The sequence below is a fragment of the Bos indicus genome, chromosome 7 (genome assembly GCF_029378745.1).
Source record: "Bos indicus isolate NIAB-ARS_2022 breed Sahiwal x Tharparkar chromosome 7, NIAB-ARS_B.indTharparkar_mat_pri_1.0, whole genome shotgun sequence".
NCBI lineage: Eukaryota > Metazoa > Chordata > Mammalia > Artiodactyla > Bovidae > Bos > Bos indicus.
Window position 1 is genome coordinate 8218925 of NC_091766.1, and position 20482 is coordinate 8239406.

Genomic DNA, 20482 nt, shown 5'->3' on the forward strand with positions numbered 1-20482 from the left:
ACAAAGTGGTGTCTCTGCTTTTTAAATACACTGTCTAGCTTTAAAACAATATCCATGGCCTCTGTGTGGGGAGTCCCCATGACCACCTTCAGATGTGATGATATACCAGAAGGACTCATAGAACTTGAAAAAGCTGGGATACTCTCATCTATGGTTTATTGCCCTGAAAAGACACTTTGAAATCAGCAAAGGCAAAAGATGCAGGTGACAAGGGTCCAGAAGAGATTAGATGTGAGCTCCCATTTGTCCTGTCCCAGGGGAATTGCATGACTAGCCCTTAATTCTTTCAGCAGCGAGGTGTGACAACACGTATGAAATACTGCCAACCATGGAAGCCCACCTGAACCGTGGTGTCCAGAGTTTTTATCCAGGTGTGTCACATAGGCATGGAGTTCCTGCTGCCCTTCACAGCTCATTGTTGAGTCCCTCCAGTGTTAGTCACTCAGTCATGTTTGACTCTTTGTGAACACATGGACTGCAGCCCACCAGGCCCCTCTGTCTGTGGGATTCTCCAGGTAAGAATACTAGAGTAGGTAGCCATTCCCTTCTCCAGGGGGTCTTCCTGACCCAGAGATTGCAGGCCTCCTGCAGTAGCAGGTGAATTCTTTACCATCTGAGGCACCAGGGAAGCCTGAGTCCCTCCAGAGGTCAAACTAATATAGCATTGCCCTGGGTCCCAGGTGAACAAAGCCTGGCTTCCCCGATGGCTCAGTGGGTAAAGAATCTGCCTGCAATGCAGGAGACACAGGAGGCGCAGGTTTGATCCCTGGGTCAGAAAGATCCCCTGGAGCAGAAAATGGCAACCCACTCCAGTATTCTTGCCTAAAAAATCCCATGGATTGGTGGGCTACTGCAGACATAAGTGAGCCACTACGCGCAAACAGTATAGCATTGCCCTGGGTCCCAGGTGAACAAAAACGGGCATTCACCATCAACCAGACTACCTGGCATGGATTAAAGCCCTAGGTAAACAAAGACACTTTTATTAGGCAGGATATTCCAGGGGTTCAGAGGTCATGTTTCAAGAAGCAGTCTAGGGCCAGTGCTTTCTTTGGGATGTACAGGCTTTGAGCACCCCTTATCCTCCACGTTAAACCTTTTACTTCATACACCTCGTTGTTGGGAACTGGGGAAGCAGGTCCCATGGAGATGAGTAGTGAGGACTTGTAACCCCAGCACTTGACCCCTGGGACTAATTGGCCTGGACAGTCCCAGGCTGGCCCCAGGGGGCCCCTTATATGTAACGGTGGATGTCAGAGTTTAACCATTATTTTCTTGCAGGCTAATGAACCAGGTGGGAAATTACATGAGACCTTACTAAAGGTGTGGGGAGAACAAGGAAAAACAGAAGGTAACATGATTATAACTGCTATAAATATAACTCAACTCCATGATCCTTTTGTCTAAGAAATATAATATTAATTTTTTCTAAATCGAATTAAACTTCACTTCAGCACTTACCTCTACTAAAGGCGGGGGAGGGTAGGGTGGGAAATTCAAACATGTGTAGGTTTTGGGATGCTCCATCCTCCATTTCTTAAAGGTTTGAAGAGAATTCTTGAGCATAAGCAACTGAGAGAACTTGAGAGAAGCACTTCATAAATCTTTAATTTATTTATCTTACCATGGAACCAAAATCACTGTGAATGGTGTTATTAAAAGATGCTTGCTCCTTGGAAGAAAAGTTATGACAAACCTAGACAACATATTAATAAAGCAGAGACATCATTTTGCCAACAAAGGTCTGTGTAGTCAAAGCTATGGTTTTTCCAGTAGTCATGTACAGGTGTGAGAGTTGGACCGTAAGGAAGCTGAGGGCCACAGAATTGACGCCTTCAAATTGTGGTGTTGGAGAAGACTCTTGAGAGTCCCTTGGACAGCGAGGAAATCAAATCAGTCAATCCTAAAGGAAACCAACCCTGAATATTCATTGGAAGGATTGATACTAAAGCTGAAGGTCCAGTACTTTGGCCACCCGACTTGAAGAACTGATTCATTGGAAAAGACTGTGCTTCTGGGAACGATTGAGGGCAAGAGGAGAAGGGAGCGACAGAGGATGAGATGGCTGGATGGCATCATTGACTCAATGGACATGAGTTTGAACAAACTCTGGGAGATACTGCAGGACAGGGAAGCCTGGTGTGCTGTAGTTTGTGGGGTCACAAAGAGTCAGACATGACTTAGTGACTGAACAACAACCATTGGAGACAATTATGTTAAGAGTTGAGAAATATTCCATGAGAAGACAAGAAGCTCATCCACTTGTAAAATATTCAACTCTACAATGGACCTTGGGGAACTTTGCCTGAGATCCCAGTGTTAAACTAGCATTTCAGCTTTTATCTCTATCCACCCCATGGTCAGTGTTCTACGTCCCCAGAGGGCTCCTGTGGAAGCAGGGTATGCTAGTTCTTTAGGGCTGATGTGACAACATACCACAGATTGAGTGGCTTAAACAATAGAATTTTCCCCTCATCGTTGTGGATGTTAGAAGTCCTAGATCTAGGAGTTTCCTGGTGGTCCAGTGGCTAAGACTCTGCACTCACAATGCAGGGGGTCCTGGGTTCTATCCTTGGTCAGGGAACTAGATCTCACATTCCATAACTAAGAGTTTTCACGCTTCAATGAAGATCAAAGATCCTGCATGCCACACCTAAGACCCAGAACAGCCAAATAAATAAAGTCACGTCTTTTCATGAAGATGGCACCGAAGGTGAAGAAGGAAGCCCCTGCCCCTCCGAAAGCTGAAGCCAAAGCAAAGGCTTTGAAGGCCAAGAAAGCAGTGTTGAAAGGTGTCCACAGCCATACAAAAGAGAAGATCTGGGTGTTACCCACCTTCTGGCAGCCCCAAAACACCACTGCTCAGGAGGCAGCCCCAATGTCCTCAGAAGAGCGCCCCTAGGGGAAACAAATGACCACTATGCCATCATCAAATTCCCCCTCACCACCAAGTCAGCCATGAAGAAAATAACTGGTATTCACTGTGGAAGTCAAGGCTAACAAGCACCAAATTAAACAGGCTGTGAAGAAGCTCTGTGACATTGATGTGGCTGAGGTCAATGCCATGATCAGGCCTGACAGAGAGAAGAGGGCATATGTTCGACTGGCTCCTGACTGTGATGGTTTGGATGTTGCCAAAAAAATTGGGATCGTCTAAACTGAGTCCAGCTGGCTAATTCCAAATATAAAAGTTTTCACTGTGTTAAAACAACAAAAACACAAACAGCGAAGTAATGGATGCAGATGCCAGCAGTGTCAGTTTCTGTTGAGGCCTCTCTCCTTGGCTTGTAGATGGTTGTCTTTTCCTTGTGTCTTCACATGGTCTTCCTCCTGTGTGTGTCTGAGTCTTAATCTCTTCTTCTTAAGGAAACTAAGAGTAGGGCCCACCTGAATGAATTCATTTTAACTTGCGTGCACGCTCAGTTGCTTCAGTCGTGTCTGAGTCTTTGCGACCCTATAGACCATAGCTCCAGAGGCTCCTCTGTCCATGGGATTCTCCAGGCAAGAATAATGGAGTGAGTTGCCATGCCCTCCTCCTGGGGATCTTTCTGACCCAGGGATCTAACCCACATCTCTTATATCTCCTACATTGGTAGGCAGGTTCTTTACCACTAGTACCACCTGGGAAGCTTATTACTATGGCTTGAAGATCCCATCTTGAAATTCAGCCACATTCCCAGGTATAGGGGGTTAGGACTTCAGCATATGAATTTTGTAGAGGACACAACTCAGGTCATCACACAAAGTGTGACATACTGTCAAGGGATACATGACCCCATTGCCTCCAATCCTTAGAACCCCTTCCAGCTCTATTTTCTTTATAAGCCTGCATTTTAAAGAATAAAGAAACTAGGGAAAGATAGATCATTTTTTTTTTTTTGGCGGGGGGGGGGGGGGACTGTGGTTTGGATTTGATTTTATCCCATGGGTAAAAGGAAGTATAGACCTTTAAATTTTTTTTTATTTTGTATTTGAGTATGATTAAGGGGCTTCCCTTAAATACACAGAAGAACTGTACAAAAAAGATCTTCACGACCCAGATAATCACGATGGTATGATCACTCACCTAGAGCCAGATATCCTGGAATGTGAAGTCAAGTGGGCCTTAGGCAGCATCACTACGAACAAAGCTAGTGGAGGTGATCCCAGTTGAGCTATTTCAAATCTTGAAAGATGATGCTGTGAAAGTGCTGCACTCAATATGCTAGCAAATTTGGAAAACTCAGAGGTAGCCATAGGACTGGAAAAGGTCAGTTTTCATTCCAATCCCAAAGAAAGGCAATGCCAAAGAATGCTCAAACTACCGCACAATTGCACTCATCTCACACGCTAGTAAAGTAATGCTCAAAATTCTCCAAGCCAGGCTTCAGTGATACATGAACGTGAACTTCCAGATGTTCAAGCTGGTTTTAGAAAAGCAGAGGAACCAGAGATCAAATTGCCAACATCCACTGGATCATGGAAAAAGCAAGAGAGTTCCAGAAAAACATCTATTTCTGCTTTATTGACTATGCCAAAGCCTTTGACTGTGTGGACCACAATAAACTGTGGAAAAGTCTGAAAGAGATGGGAATAGCAGACCACCTGACCTGCCTCTTGAGAAACCTGTATGCAGGTCAGGAAGCAACAGTTAGAACTGGACATGGAACAACAGACTGGTTCCAAATAGGAAAAGGAGTACGTCAAGGCTGTATATTGTCACCCTGCTTATTTAACTTATGTGCAGAGTACATCATGAGAAACACTGGGCTGGAAGAAGCACAGGCTGGAATCAGGATTGCTGGGAGAAAGATCAGTAACCTCAGATATGCAGATGACACCACCCTTATGGCAGAAAGTGAAGAGGAACTAAAAAGCCTCTTGATGAAAGTGAAAGAGGAGAGTGAAAGAGTTGGCTTAAAGCTCAACATTCAAAAAAGTAAGATCATGGCATCTGGTCCCATCACTTCATGGCAGGTAGATGGGGAAACAGTGGAAACAGTGTCAGACTTTATTTTTTTGGGCTCCAAAATCACTGTAGATGGTGATTGCAGCCATGAAATTAAAAGACGCTTACTTCTTGGAAGGAAAGTTATGACCAACCTAGAGAGCATATTGAAAAGCAGAGACATTACTTTGCCAACAAAGATTCATCTAGTCAAGGCTATGGTTTTCCCAGTGGTGATGTATGGATATGAGAGTTGGACTGTGAAGAAGGCTGAGTGCCAAAGAATAGATGCTTTTGAACTGTGGTGTTGGAGAAGACTCTTGAGAGTCCTTTGGACTGCAAGGAGATCCAACCAGTCCATCCTAAAGGATATCAGTCCTGGGTGTTCATTGGAAGGACTGATGCTGAAGCTGAAGCTCCAATACTTTGGCCACCTCATGTGAAGAGTTGACTCATTGGAAAAGACCCTGATGCTGGGAGGGATTGGGGGCAGGAGGAGAAGGGGATGACAGAGGATGAGATGGCTGGATGGCATCACCTACTCGATAAACATGAATATGGGTAAACTCAGGGAGTTGGTGATGGACAGGGAGGCCTGGCATGCTGTGATTCATGGGGTCGCAAAGAGTCAGACATGACTCCACAACTGAACTGAACTGAAGTAATTCAAAGTTATCTCATTTCAAGACCCTTAATTAAATTGGCAAAGAAGCTCTTTCTAAAAAGGTCACATTCACAGGTTCTGGGTAGGCATACCTTTTGTGATGTTTCCTATAAAGCCTATGTGGTACAGGAAATGTAGCTCAGTCCAGTTAAGACAAAGATTTTAGTGATCCCAGGAAATAGAGCCGTGAGTCAGGCAAGAGAATACAGCCATAAAAGGTGTGTTTATCAAGCCAGTTACCACCACAATCGACTGGTGGACTTCTGCTGGAAAAAGACAGGGAGCCAGTACAAACATATATGCCACAGACTTATCTTACCCAATGTGCAAGTGATTTATACACCAACTCCTGTTGCTCTCTGGTTAAGGAGTGATTCCTGGGACATTAATTCTCTGAACATGGGCAGGGCAGGCTAGAGAAATCCCTTAGGCAAAGGATGCAGATACGAAAGTTGGAAGCCAGACAGAATGTGCTGAAATGATAAATGATGAAAGAATATCTTTTATATTGTATTTATCCATTCCACCTTCCTGGGATGCAGTTGCAGTGGCTGCAAGGGCAGAAGCCATTTTGTGACCACGAGGGTGGAAGACTCATGCTAGAGCTAGAGCAGAAAAGCACAAAGATCTTGAGTACTTGAAGGCCAGCTTTGAACTGTTTAGCTCCAGACTTCATGTTTCAGAAATGAATATACATCACTAAGTTTTGATGTGACTGAAAGTTATTCATAAAAAATGCACTTCTTCCAGTTGATTTGATTCACATAGCCTCAGAAAACATCTCTATAAATGAGTTTGCAGGGCAACATTTCCCTAATAGGTATACATCCCCTCACTGCGAAGATATATATTAAAAACATGAGATTTAGTTTATTTTTTAAGAAATTTAAATCATGACTAAATGTAACAGAAAATATCAGGTTCAATTTATATGAAGTTAAAATTCATATGGTTACAAATTGAAAAAGGGAACCAAAGATATAGTATGAAGGAAAATAGAGAGGGCTGTGAAGACCCAAGGAAAGTTTTTCTTTAAAAAATGAGTATTAGGAAAGAGAAAAGCATTAAATGAAGGAAGCCAGGATGTCTGACCCTCAATATTATGGGCTCAGTTACTTATGAGAGCCCTCTAAAGACCCTGTGAATAAGAGATGGTGCCCTGCTGATGAGTCTCCCTAGGGCCCCCTTCATGTCCCTGTTCCTCAGACTGTAGATGAAGGGGTTCAGCATGGGGGTGACCATGGTGTACATCACTGAGGCCACCAGACTTGTCCTAGAGGATGAAGTGACTGCAGAACTGAGGTAGACCCCTAGGCCTGTGCTATAGAACAAGGAAACCACCGAGAGGTGAGACCCACAAGTGGAAAAGGCTTTGTACTTCCCCTTGGCTGATGAAATTCTCAGGATGGAGGAGAAAATCTTAGAGTAAGAAAAGAGGATCCCAGAGAGAGGAGTAATACCTAAGATAATAGTCATAAAATACACCACTGTGTTATTGATGATGGTGTTTGAACAGGCAAGCTTCAGGACTTCAGGAAGATCACAGAAAAAGTGTGTGATCTTCATGCTTCTGCAGAAGGATGGCCTCACAAGGGTTAAGGTCATGAGCAGGGAGCCTGTGACACTGAGGCTCCAGGACCCCAGAGCCAGCAGCCCACAGAGCCAGGGGTTCATGATGACCATGTAGTGCAGGGGGTGACAGATGGCCATGAAGCGGTCATAGGCCATCACAGCCAGGAGTAAATTGTCCAGGCATCCAAACACAATGAAAAAAAAAGCCTGGCTGAGGCAGCCTGCATAGGTGATAACTTGACTCTGTTTCTGGATGTTCCACAGCATCTTTGGGATGGTGGTGGAGGTGAAACCGATGTCAGCAAAGGACAAGTTGGAGAGGAAGAAGTACATGGGGGTGTGGAGGTGGGAATCTGAGATGATGGCTAGGATGATGGCCAGGTTCCCAGTGAATGTGACCAGGTACATGGACAGAAACAGCCCGAAGAGGAGAGGCTGCAGGTTTGGGTCCTCTGTGAATCCCAGGAGGAGAAAGCTTCTGACTCCTGTTTGGTTTCCTCTTTCCATGAGTCTGCTGGGCTTGCCAACAAGGAGGAAAAAAGCAATACAAAATTTACCCCAAATAAACATTCCTCAGAAAGACAGAAATATCCTTAACCTAAACCCAGGGAGATCATGAAGTCATTCATTTTGGCTAAGGATTGACTTTCTTTGATGACAAATTGTGGTTACTGTTGACATCTAGAAAAATTGTCTCAAGTTCAGCACTTCTCAAATTGTGGTTCTTGAGGACCATCAGCCATCCCTAGAAATGTTAGAAATACACATTTTTTAGGCTCATCTGACCTTCATGTGTGCTCAGTTGTGTGTCTGACTCTTGGCGACCCCATGGACTGTAGCTTGCCAGACCCCTCTGTCCATGGGATTTCCCAGGCAAGACTACTGGAGTGGGTTGCAATTTCCTCCTCTGGGAGATCTTCCCAACCCAGGTATAGAACCTGCATCTCCTATATCTCCTGCATTGGCAGGTGGATTCTTTTTCATTGAGTCATCTCTGACCTACTGAATCAGCTATGCTGGGTGTGAAGCCAGCACTTGGCACTTCAACAAGCCCTCATGGAAATTCTGACACAAACAAGTTTGAGAAGCACTGCTCTAGTGCTTGCCTGCACCCCCAAACAATCATCCCTTTCCTGCAATCCTGGATTACCACTCAGTGGTTCTGCTCAGTGCTTATGGAAATGGGGAATTCCCTAACTCTAGGCAGCTCTTCTCACTCATTGAGATTTTCTTAGATCCTCTGGACCCTGGGTGCTCCTTTTGCTAAAAAAGAAAAAACCCTAATATTATTGTTAATCACCATGTATATTTCATTTATATTATCAATGTCCCTATATAAATTCAATCAAAGTTGAACTTCTAAATATAGGCTCCTAGAGTTTCTAAATATTGAGTTTGTCTTCACATAAATCATCTTTTATTTTTAGCTTTGGGTGGGTGCATGCTTAGTCCTGTCCGACTCTTTGAGACCCCATGGGTCTGTAGCCCGCCAGGCTCCTCTGTCCATGGAATTTTCCAGGCAGGAATACTGAAGTAGGTTGCCATTTCCTACTCCCAAGGGGATCTTCCCAACCCAGGGATGGAACCTGAGTCTCCTGCATTGGCTGCTGGATTTTTTTCCCACTGAGCAATCTTTGAAGCCCATAAAAACATACCTATCATCTCCAAAAATGTCCTTGTATTCTTTTGTGTGGTATGAATACTTGCAATCTATTCCTCTAACATATTTTAAAGAGTACAATACTGTATTATTAACTCTGTTTACTATGTTATATCCCTGGAGAAGGAAATGGCAACCCACTCCAGTATTCCTGTCTGGAAAATTCCATGGACAGAGGAACATGGAGGGTTACAATTGATAGGGTTGCAAGTCAGACTAGACCACCACCACCACCACCACATTATATGCCAGATCTCTAGAATTTATTCATTTTGCATAACAAATCTTGATACACTGAATAAGAATTCCCTATTTCCCTTCCCTTCCAGCCAATAATTCCAATCAACATTCTATTCCGTGCATCCATGGGTTTGATGATTTTAGATGCTTCATGTAAGTGGAATCATACACTATTTGTTCTTTTCTGTCCAGCTTATTTTCACTTATTATAATGTCCTCTAGATTCATCTGAGGTGTTGCAAATAGCAGAATTTCTACATGGCATTTTAATGTATTTTAGGTTTAATGCTATTAATAATGATATTCCCTCACATTGTATCTTTGATATCACTATTACATTAGGAAAACCTTAGACTTTTCTGTATTTATAAGGTGTTATGGGCATTTTCTAGATTTCTTTATTAATTAAAATTTTTTTCTAATGTTTACATGCTTTCTCCAAATAGTATTAATTTACAACGTCTATTTATCTTTAGATCTTATTGCATTGCTATAAAACTCCACAACGCTGTTCAAATTTATGTTGAGTTGGAATTCTTATTATTCTTCCTTTATTCAAGGGAATAATTTTAGAGTTTTTATTTAATATGATGTTTATCATAATTTAGGATATATCTCTATGTATTTTATCATCTTAACTTGCATTTTTTTATTCCTATATATTTTAGAGGGCCTTTTAAAGATACAAATAAGTGTTTCACAATTGGTTAATAATTTAGAAAAAAATAGTGTTAAATCTTATCCCCATATTCCCTAATAAATTTCAAATGTTGGGTGTGGAGCTAGGGACCATATAAGCTATCAGAAGAATATAATTAAAATACATAGATAATATAATTTATACATGAATATATGTAATCTTGGGCTTCTCAGGTGGCGCTAGTGGTAAAGAACCCACCTGCCAGTGCAGGAGATGTAAGAGGCATCGGTTCAATCAATGGATTGGAAAGATCCCCTGGAGAAGGACATGAAACCCACTCCAGTATTCTTACCTGGAGAATCCCACGGACAGAGGAGCCTGGCAGGTTGTAGTCCATGGGGTCGCATAGAGTCGGACACGACTGAAGCAACTTAGCACACATACATGCATAAGTAATCTTTAAAAGTAGACGTTCTCTATGAATAAAAAGTCTTTGATGGAAATATGGGAAGAAAAGATCAATAATTGGACAACAAATTGAAAAATTATTAATGAGAAAATGTGCCCTGCAGAAAGTTGGAATGCAAAAGATAATTATTTGACTAATAAAAGTTAGTACCTTTAACCTATAAAGCCTTAATTATAAATCATATAAACATTAATATATTACCAGGGAAAAAGGCATAGAATATTAAAGATTTATTAAAAAGTATAAAAAGGATAATAAATGTTTGAGAATTTTTTCTAGTATTAACTTATGAGGATGAAAGTAAATTCAGATACCTTTTCACTGAGGTAATTAAGAAGCCACTGAGAAAAATAAAGACTAGGAATGCAAAATTTCATCAAGTGGAAAGAGAAATAGCACTTCACATACTGCTATGAGATGATAATTGATCTGTATTTCTGGACTGGAGAAATTACATCAGTGTACAGATTGTTTATAAGTTTCCTTGCACAAATCCAAGGAAAATGATTAACAAGATATACCAAAATGTGGACAAGAATCATCTTGGAGTGATAAAATGAGTCTGGATTTTTCAACTCATTTTCTTCTATTACATCTTTCAAAAACTACAAATGAACACACATGTAGTCTATCCTCAAGAAAAACATTTAAAGATTTGGAAGACATTTTTAATACAAGTTGCATACAACAGAACTAGGTAAAGCAGAGAATTAAGGTAAAAGCAGAGTTAAGGAATTAAAGAGAAGAACAGGTGTAAAGTTGAGACAATCCAGAGCTAATTCTTTGGTAAAAGCAAACATACACGCAAAATTAGTCTAATGAATCAAATAAGAAAGAGAACAGTAATGCCTAAAATTAGGAATGAGAAAAATAAACATAGATGTAAGGAAACGCTCAACTTTGCAAGAAAATATTACTTAAAACTTGGCATAAAAAACTAGAAAATCTCTAAGAAATTAATGTATTTCTGGGACAATGTAGGTGTCCAAAGTTGATTCAGAATGGAGGATAATAGATCAACAATTAAGGAGGGAATTAAGCAAACAACAAGATTTACCTTCAAAAATGCCTTTGTGGGACCGGAGGGCAGGAACAAAAGATTTCCCCTTTAAATATTGAAGAAGAAAAGCAAGTTTATCATCACTATTATCAATTCTGAAAAGTTCTAGCTAATGCAGTACAAGGAGAAAAGATACAAGAGATGTAAGTATCAAAAAAGCAATTATTTGTTTGAAGATGATGGATTGCCTGAAGATAATAAATTGGCAACTGAAAACCTCTTTTTTTAAAAAAAAATATTTTTAATTAGAGGAAGAAAACCTCTTTGGACTGAAAATGATTTTAGTAAGGCAGTCGATACAAAACAAATATGTAAAAACCAATAGTCACCTTAAAGTAACATTCAGTGGCATTCAGATGTTTTGCAATCATTGCTTCTATCAAATTTTGAAACATTTTCACCACTATGAGAACTCTCTGTGCTATCTTTGTAACTTTCTTTAAAATTTCTCTAAAATTATTCAAAAATAAAAATTAACATAAAAAGTGGGTACAAGAGAAAAATAACCCCAGCAGTGTTCATATGTGCAGTTAAATCTCTCAGAAAATAATCACAATCATTTCACATATCAGCAAAAATGTAAGTCTCTTAAAACAGGGACTGGAAATTTGCAAATACACAATAAATTAAAGTGATACATTTACTAAATAAGTCAAATGACTTGAGGACCTCCATATGTCAAGTATTTGTGCTAAGTTTTGTATGCCTTAGCTCATTTTATCATGATCATTATTGTTTTGATCTAACAAATGAATATATGTAAACGGTATACAATAATCATTAATATGTATAGATACCTCCTGGGTGATGGAGACAAAAACATTCTTGTGCATTGTCTCTTTTAATTTAATTTTCATACTAACCTCACAAAGTGGATACTATTATTATTCTCATTTTATAAATGTGGAAACTGAGCAGAGAAATATTCAGTAACTTAATATCACAAAGCTATTTGAATGGGCTGAATGGGTTTGTAAGGCACCGTGGTAAAGAATCTGCCAGCCAATGCAAGAGACGAAAGAGACCTGAGTTCAGTACCTGGGGGTTGGGAAGATCCCCTGGAGTAAGAAATGGCAACTTGCTCCAGTATTCTTGCCTGGAAAATTCCATGGCCAGAGGAGCCTAGTGGGCTATACAGTCCATGGGGTTGCAAAGGGTTGTGCATGACTGAGCACGCACACACATATCAGTTCAGTTCAGTTGCTCAGTTATGTCCGACTCTTTGTGACCCCATGAACCCAGCACGCCAGGCCTCCCTGTCCATCACCAACTCCCCAAGTTCACTCAAACTCATGTCCATTGAGTCGGTGATGCCATCCAAACATCTCATCCTCTGTCATCCCCTTCTCCTCCTGCCCCCAATCCGTCCCAGCATCAGGGTCTTTTCCAATGAGTCAACTCTTCACATGAGGTGGCCAAAATATTGGCACTTCAGCTTCAGCATCAGTCCTTCTAATGAACACCCAGGACTGATCTCCTTTAGGATGGACTGGTTGGATCTCCTTACAGTCCAAGGGACTCTCAAGAGTCTTCTCCAACACCACAGTTCAAAAGCATCAATTCTTTGGCACTCAGCTTTCTTCACAGTCCAACTCTTGCATCCATACATGACCACTGGAAAAACCATAGCCCTGACTAGATGGACCTTTGTTGGCAAAGTAATGTCTCTGCTTTTGAGTATGCTCTCTAGGTTTGTCATAACTTTCCTTCCAAGGAGTAAGTGTCTTTTAATTTCATGGCTGCAATCACCATCTGCAGTGATTTTGGAGCCCCCCAAAATAAAGTCTGACACTGTTTCCACTGTTTCCCCATCTACCTGCCATGAAGTGATGGGACCAGACGCCAGGATCTTCGTTTTCTGAATGTTGAGCTTTAAGCCAACTCTTTCACTCTCCTCTTTCACTTTCATCAAGAGGCTTTTTAGTTCCTCTTCACTTTCTGCCATAAGGGTGGTGTCATCTGCATATCTGAGGTTATTGATATTTCTCCTGGAAATCCTGATTCCAGCTTGTGCTTCTTCCAGCCTAGCGTTTCTCATGATGTACTCTGCACATAAGTTAAATAAGCAGGGTGACAATATACAGCCTTGACGTACTCCTTTTCCTATTTGGAACCAGTCTGTTGTTCCATGTCCAGTTCTAACTGTTGCTTCCTGACCTGCATATAGGTTTCTCAAGAGGCAGGTCAGGTGGTCTGGTATTCCTATCCCTTTCAGAATTTTCCACAGTTTATTGTGGTCCACACAGTCAAAGGCTTTGGCATAGTCAATACAGCAGAAACAGATGTTTTTCTGGAACTCTCTTGCTTTTTTGATGATCCAGCAGATGTTGGCAATTTGATCTCTGGTTTCTCTGCCTTTTCTAAAACCAGCTTGAACATCTGGAAGTTCACGTACTGCTGAAGCCTGGCTTGGAGAATTTTGAGCATTACTTTACTAGTGGCACACACATATATGAAGTGCTAAACAGGAAGAATCCCAGAGAATGCTTCTTGTTTGAGTGAGTGAATACATAAGGAAGATTTGGTAGATAAAAGAATACAGGAGAATCAGATGGAGAATAGAAGCACATAGTTCCTGAGAAATAGCTAGGATAGTTGGGTAAGAAATATGAAGAGATGTTGGGAGCTTAAACAAGGTCAGTTTCCATTAGGAAGGTGAGAGATTCTCAGAGTTGGGTTCCAGAAGAGAGAGGAAGGAACCTGAGTGGAAGAGAGATTTTGAGACACTTAGGACTTGAACTGTGCAGGGTGTTTTAAGTAAATGGACTCTTACCAACTGTGTTATCCTCATCTGTGCCATCCAAGTTAATACTCTGAGAGTTCTGCCTGCCTCCATACCTGTTTCCCACAGCACACACTTTAATGTCCTCAGTGAGCCTCTAGTTCCCTGGATCCTTTCATTCCTGGGTGATGGATCCTCAACTCAGCTCCATTAAAGTGCAAGAAGGTGGCATCAGGCATCCATTCTCTGAAAGGGCACCGCTGAACTTCCTCCTTTCTGGGACAATGAAGCTGTACTGAGAGGAGTAAGGGGCATATTTATTGTTTCTGTGACTTCAGAGGTTGAATTCTCACAACTGCTCATTAAGGTAATTGTTCCATTGCTCTCTGCTCTCTGAGCAATTTGGTTCCCATGAGTGTGGAAGCCAAACCAGAAAGGACCTTCTTTCCTGCTAACTTTGTTCCCATGGGAACACCCCTCCCCATGCACCTTAGTCACAATGCTCTTTCCCCAGGATCTGATCTCCACTATCTTTTCCCACAAGCACTTCCTCAACATCTGAGATGGAATTTCTTTGTCTATCAAGAGCATGATGGCACATTTTTCAAGATCATGTGAATGTCAAGCAGCTTAACTTGAAATTATGAACAAGGCTGTGGGTCGTACCCAGCTACCAACAAAGCCAGACCAATGAGTTTGCCACAGCTTCTGTTCCCACTGTTGAAAGGGCAATCTGAAGGAGGTTCCAGGAATACAACAAGAAAAGTAGTGTGAGAAGTGGACTGACTGGCTGTTCAGGCAGACTCTGTGGGAATATGTGGCTTTTCAGGGTCAAAACTTGACTTCAGGGTCAAGTTCATTGGATGGTCCTCAACACTCTAGTCCAGAGAGAATGGGCTATCCTAAATAATTCACAAGCGAGTGACTTTGTTTTCTGTATATCTCTTATACGTGAAATCTAAAAAAAAAAAAACAAAAAAACAACAAACTAGTGAATATAACAGAAAAGAAACAGACTCACAGGCATAGAATTTTTTTCTTTCTTTGGCTGCACTGCTCAGCATATAGAATTTCCCTGAGCATGGATTGAACCTATGCCCTCTCCACTGGAAGTGTGGAGTCTTAACCACTGGACCAGCAAGGAAGTCTGGACTTGAAGTCATAGGGGAAAAATCAGTGGCCAACAGTGGGAAGAGGGAAGGGAGAGGGGCAAGACAGGGGCAAGGGATTAAGAGGTACAAACTACCATGCGTAAGATAAGCCGCAAAGGATATATACTGTACAGTAAGAGATATAGACAATATTCTACAGTAACAGTAAATGGAGTATAAACTTTACAAATTGTGACTTACTAGGTTGTACACCTGAAACTTATATAATATATTTTTTGCAAACTTTAAACTTTTTATTCTGTATTGGGGTATAGTTAGTTAACAATGCTGTGGTTTTTTTCAGGTGAACGGAGAAGGGACTCTGCCTTATGCATCAGTTCAGTTCAGTCGCTCAGTTGTGTCTGACTCTTTGCGACCCCATGGACTGCAGCACGCCAGGCTTCCCTGTCCATCACCAACTCCTGGAGCCTGCTCAAACTCATGTCCATTGAGTCAGTGATGCCATCCAACCATCTCATCCACTGCCTTATGTATACATGTATCCATTCTCCCCCAAACCCCCATCCCATCCAGGCTGGTACATAACGTTGAGCAGAGTTCCATGTGCTACACACTAAGTCCTTGTTGGCTCTCCATTTTGATTATGGCAGCGTGTACATGACTTTCCCAAACTCCCTTACTGTCCCTTCTCCCTGGCAACCATAAGTTTATTTTCTAAGTCCATGAACCTCTTTCTGTTTTGTAAGTAAGTTCATTGGTATCATTTTAGATTCCACATATAAGAGATGCCATATGATATTTATCCTTCTCTGTCTAACTTCACTCAGTATGACACTTTTTAGGTTCCTCCATGTTGCTGCAAATGGCATTATTTCATTCTTTTTATGGCTGAGTAATATTCCACTGTGTGTATGTACCATATCTTCTTTATCCATTCCTCTGTCGATGGACATTTAGGTTGCCTCCATGTCTCGGCTATTATAAACAGTGCTGCAATGAACACTGGGGTGCATGTATCCTTTCAGATCATATTTTTCTCTGGATTTATGCCCAGGAGTGGGATTGCAGGGTCATGTGGTAGCTCTATTTTTAATTTTTTAAGGAATCCCCACACTGTTCTCCATAGTGACTGTACCAATTTACATTCCCACTAACAATGTAGGAGGGTTCCCTTCTCTTCATGCTTTCTCCAGTGCTCTCTCCAGCATTTGTTGTTTGTGGATTTTTTTTGATGATGGCCATTCTGACAGGAATGAGGTGATATCTCATTGTAGTTTTGATATGCATTTCTCTAATAACTAGTGATATTGAATATCTTTCCATGTGTCTGTTGGTAATCTATATGTTCTCTTTGGAGAGATGTTTATTTAGGTCTTCTGTCCATTTTTTCAGTGGGCTTGAAACTTATGTAATATTGTTAATAAACTATACCTCAATAAAAAAGTAAAAAGGAACACCAGTATATAAGGGAATAACTTTTATAACCCAAATCAAATATTAAAATTTTTCAAACAAATAAAAACAGTAGGCTATTTAGGGCATCCTCCTCTCGAATGATTGTAGCGACAGCTACTGAGCCTGTGTGCCCTAGAGTCGGTGCTCCACAATAAGAGAAGCCAGTGCAATGAGAAGCCTGAGCACTGCAATGAAAAGCAGTCCCTGCTTGCCACAACTACAGGAAACCCGAGTGCAACAGGGAAGTCCACTGCAACCAAAAATAATAAATAAATGTAAAAAAAGTCTTAAAAAATGATGTTGCCAAGTGTCTTCTTTTTTTTAAATATAAATTTATTTATTTTAATTGGAGGCTAATTACTTTACAATATTTTAGTGGTTTTGCCATACATTGACATAAATCCTCCATGGGTGTACATGTGTTCCCCATCCTGAACCCCCCTCCCACCTCCCTCCTCATCCCATCCCTCTGGATCATCCCAGTGAGACAGGGTGCCAAATGTCTTCTTTGTCCACATATTATTTGAATAATGGATTTTAGTTTTTCAATGTCATCAGCCTTGTAGTCTATCCAGTCTCCTTTCCTTCTTTTGACTGTTACGCAAAATAGAGTCAAATCTGGGACTCTGCTTTTCTATTTGTACAGGCATTTTTATGGTCCATTCTTATCATGTGTGAAAAATATTTTGCTGGAGAAGGAAAAGGCAACACATCAGTAGTCTTGCCTGGAGAATTCCATGGACAGAGGAGCCTGGTGAGCTATCATTCATAGGGTTGCAGAGTCAGACACGAGTGAGCACGCATGCACACATGGGGTGGCGGGGGGAGGGGGAATGGTTTCGGGATGATTCAAGCACACTGCACTTATTGTGCACTTTATTTCTATTATTATTATATCAGCTCCACCTCAGATCATCAGGCATTAGATTCTGGAGCTTGGGGACTCCTGCTTTAGCTCACTCCCATGGGGATTTTGCACATGGAAAATTTTCATATGTTCTCTTTCCCTTTGGAAGTCACTTTCCCATGATTCTCAAGTGGGGTGATTTGGCCACTTATGGAGTATATGAAGACATTTTTAGTCCTTGCAACTTGGGTGGTGATGTATCTTATCCAGGGATATGACTAAACATCCTACAATGTACAGGAATAGCCCGTATAGCAAAGAATGACCCAAACCCAAATATCAGTGATGCCAAGGTTGAGAAATTCTGCTCCACATTACACATCCTCTTTCTTTCTGGGGTATATTGAGCTTTATGACCTAGTCCTAATGGAGGACAGTGTACATGGGGGAGAAATTGGCTTAATAATATGGAACAAAAAGCTGGAGCATTACAAAAATTACTCTTGTATGTAACGAGAGCTGAAATTTATTTAGGACTTGCCACCTGCATTCCTTATGCTGAAGCTTTACCATTTTATTCCATTTAAACCTCTTGTCACCCTTCTGAGGCATGCCTTGTTATAAGTTCATTTCAGATAGAGCAACTGAAGCACATGGGGGTTGAATATTCTTTGGATAAAGAAGTTGTGGTACATATACACAATGGAATATTACTCAGGCATAAAAAGGAACATATTTGACTCAGGTCTAATAAGGTGGATGAACCTAGGGCCTATTATACAGACTGAAGTAAGTCAGAAAGAGAAAGACAAATATATTAATGCATATATATTGAATCTAGAAAGATGGTACTGATAAACCTATTTGCAGGGCAGCGATAGAGACATAGATAGAGAACAGACTTATGGACACAGTGGGGGAAGGAGAGGGTGTGATGAACTGAGTGAATAGCATTGAAACATATACATTACCAGATGTAAAATTAGAATGGCCAGTGGAAATTTACTGTATGATGCAGGGAGCTCAAATCTGATGCTTTGTAATAACCTAGAGTTGTGGGAGGGATAGGAGGTGGGAGGGAGGTGCAAGAGAGAGGGGAGATACCTATACCTGTGGCTGATTCATGTTATATATAGCAGAAACCAACACAATATTGTAAAGCAAGTATCCTCCAACTAAAAATAAATAAATTTTTTTAAAAGAAAAAAATCTACTAAAGATAAAAAAAAATACAATAAAGTATATTTATCTTATCACTGAGAAAAAAATCACCATCTACTAAGATGGCATCACCGTTTGAATTCAGGAAAATTTTGGGGCTCTCCCTGATGGTGCAGTGGTAAAGAATCCACCTTCCAGTGTACGATACTCAAGAGACTTGAGTTCAGTCTCTGGGTTGGGAAGATCCCCTGGGGGAAGAAATGGCAACCCACTCTAGTATTCTTGCCTGGAGAATCCCATCGACAGAAGAGCTTGAGAGGCTACACTCCACGGGGTCACTAAAAGAGTCGGACATGATCGAACACACCCACACACACTCCACCTGTCCACCCGAAAACACACACCTCTCCATCTCTAGTCTACACCTGTTCCCAGTGTCCTGAGGATGGACAGTTAGCTTGCTTCCCCACCCTTGCCTCTCTCAACAGATTCATTCCAACTTCAGAACTAAGTGCACTGAAAAATTAAGAGTCCACACTCTTAAGCGTTCTGTTCCATTGCTCTTGATCACACGTGTCCAGGCTCCAGGACAATGTTGTCATTGGGGAGACAATGTGTTGCAGAGAAGCTTTCTCAGAGCTCTTTTCATGTCTCTGTTCCTCAGGCTGTAGATGAAAGGATTGAGCATGGGGGTGACCATGGTGTACAGGACAGAGGCAAACGCCCCTGTTTGAGAGTCATGTGTCCATGTGGAGCTGAGGTAGACCCCAAGGCAGGTTCCGTAGAACAAGGAGACCATAGAGAGGTGAGACCCACAAGTGGAAAATGCTTTATACTTCCCTCCTGTTGTTGAGATCCTCAGTACAGAACAAACAATTCGAGAATAAGAGAGAAGGATGCCGGTGAGAGGAAAAAAACCCATAAGGCCTGTCACAAGATACAATACGACATTATTGATGAAGGTGTCAGAGCAGGCAAGCTTGAGGACCTCAGGGAGTTCACAGAAGTAGTGCTGGATTTCAACGATGGTGCAGAAAGAGAGCCAGGACATGGTTAAACTCTCAGGAAGGGCCCCCAGAACACTGATGAGCCAGGTCAGGAGGAGCAACTGTGCACAGAGCCGCAGGTTCATGATGACCATGTAGTGCAGGGGGTGGCAGATGGCCACGAAGCGGTCATAGGCCATCACTGTCAGGAGTAAGTTGTCCAAAAGTCCAAAAACTGTGAAAAAATACATCTGGGTGATGCAGCCTGTGTAGGTAATGGCTTTGCTCTGGGTTTGGATGTTCAGGAGCATCTTTGGGATGGTGGTGGAGGTGAAACAGATGTCAGACAATGACAGGTTGGAGAGAAAGAGGTACATGGGGGTGTGGAGGTGGGAGTCTGTGATGATGGCCAGGATGATGAGCAGGTTCCCAAAGACGGTGACCAGGTACAAAGAGAGGAAGAGCCCAAAGAGAACAGACTGAATCTCTGGCTTCTCAGAAAGTCCCAGGAGGAGAAATATTGGAAGCTGTGAGTGGTTTCCTGGTTGCATGTGAAGGATTGTCTGCCATGAGAGAAGCAGAAGCAAGATTTAATTGGCAATCAACAGGCATCTTAGAAATGTGGTCACTTTTAGCTTGACTTCCCTGGTGGCTCAGATGGTAAAGCGTCTGTCTACAATGCGCTGTCTGTCTACAACCCAGGTTTTATCCCTGGGTTGGGAAGATTCCCTGGAGAAGGAAATGGCACCCCACTCCAGTACTCTTGCCTAGAAAATCCCACGGAAGGAGGAGCCTGGTGCAGGCTACTGCCCAGGGGGTCGCAAAGAGTCAGACATGACTGAGCGACTTCACTTTCACTTCACTGTAGCTTGAACTCAATATATTGATGAGACAATGCTTTTGCTTAATGGTCTCTTCTCTCTTGTCTGTCAGTTTGAGGTCTCCTAATACCATCATCTTCTCCTGT

At 41.7% G+C, this 20482-nt stretch overlaps 2 protein-coding genes across 2 annotated transcripts; both read right to left on the bottom strand.

Moving 5' to 3' along the window:
* Positions 1-6707: 6707 nt before the first annotated feature.
* Positions 6708-7670, bottom strand: LOC109560855 (olfactory receptor 7C2-like). Its single transcript, XM_019963334.2, has one exon. It carries the CDS (start codon positions 7668-7670, stop codon positions 6708-6710), a length of 963 nt encoding a protein of 320 aa, XP_019818893.2.
* Positions 7671-19127: 11457 nt separating this feature from the next.
* Positions 19128-20066, bottom strand: LOC139183919 (olfactory receptor 7C1-like). Its single transcript, XM_070792225.1, has one exon. It carries the CDS (start codon positions 20064-20066, stop codon positions 19128-19130), a length of 939 nt encoding a protein of 312 aa, XP_070648326.1.
* Positions 20067-20482: the final 416 nt, after the last annotated feature.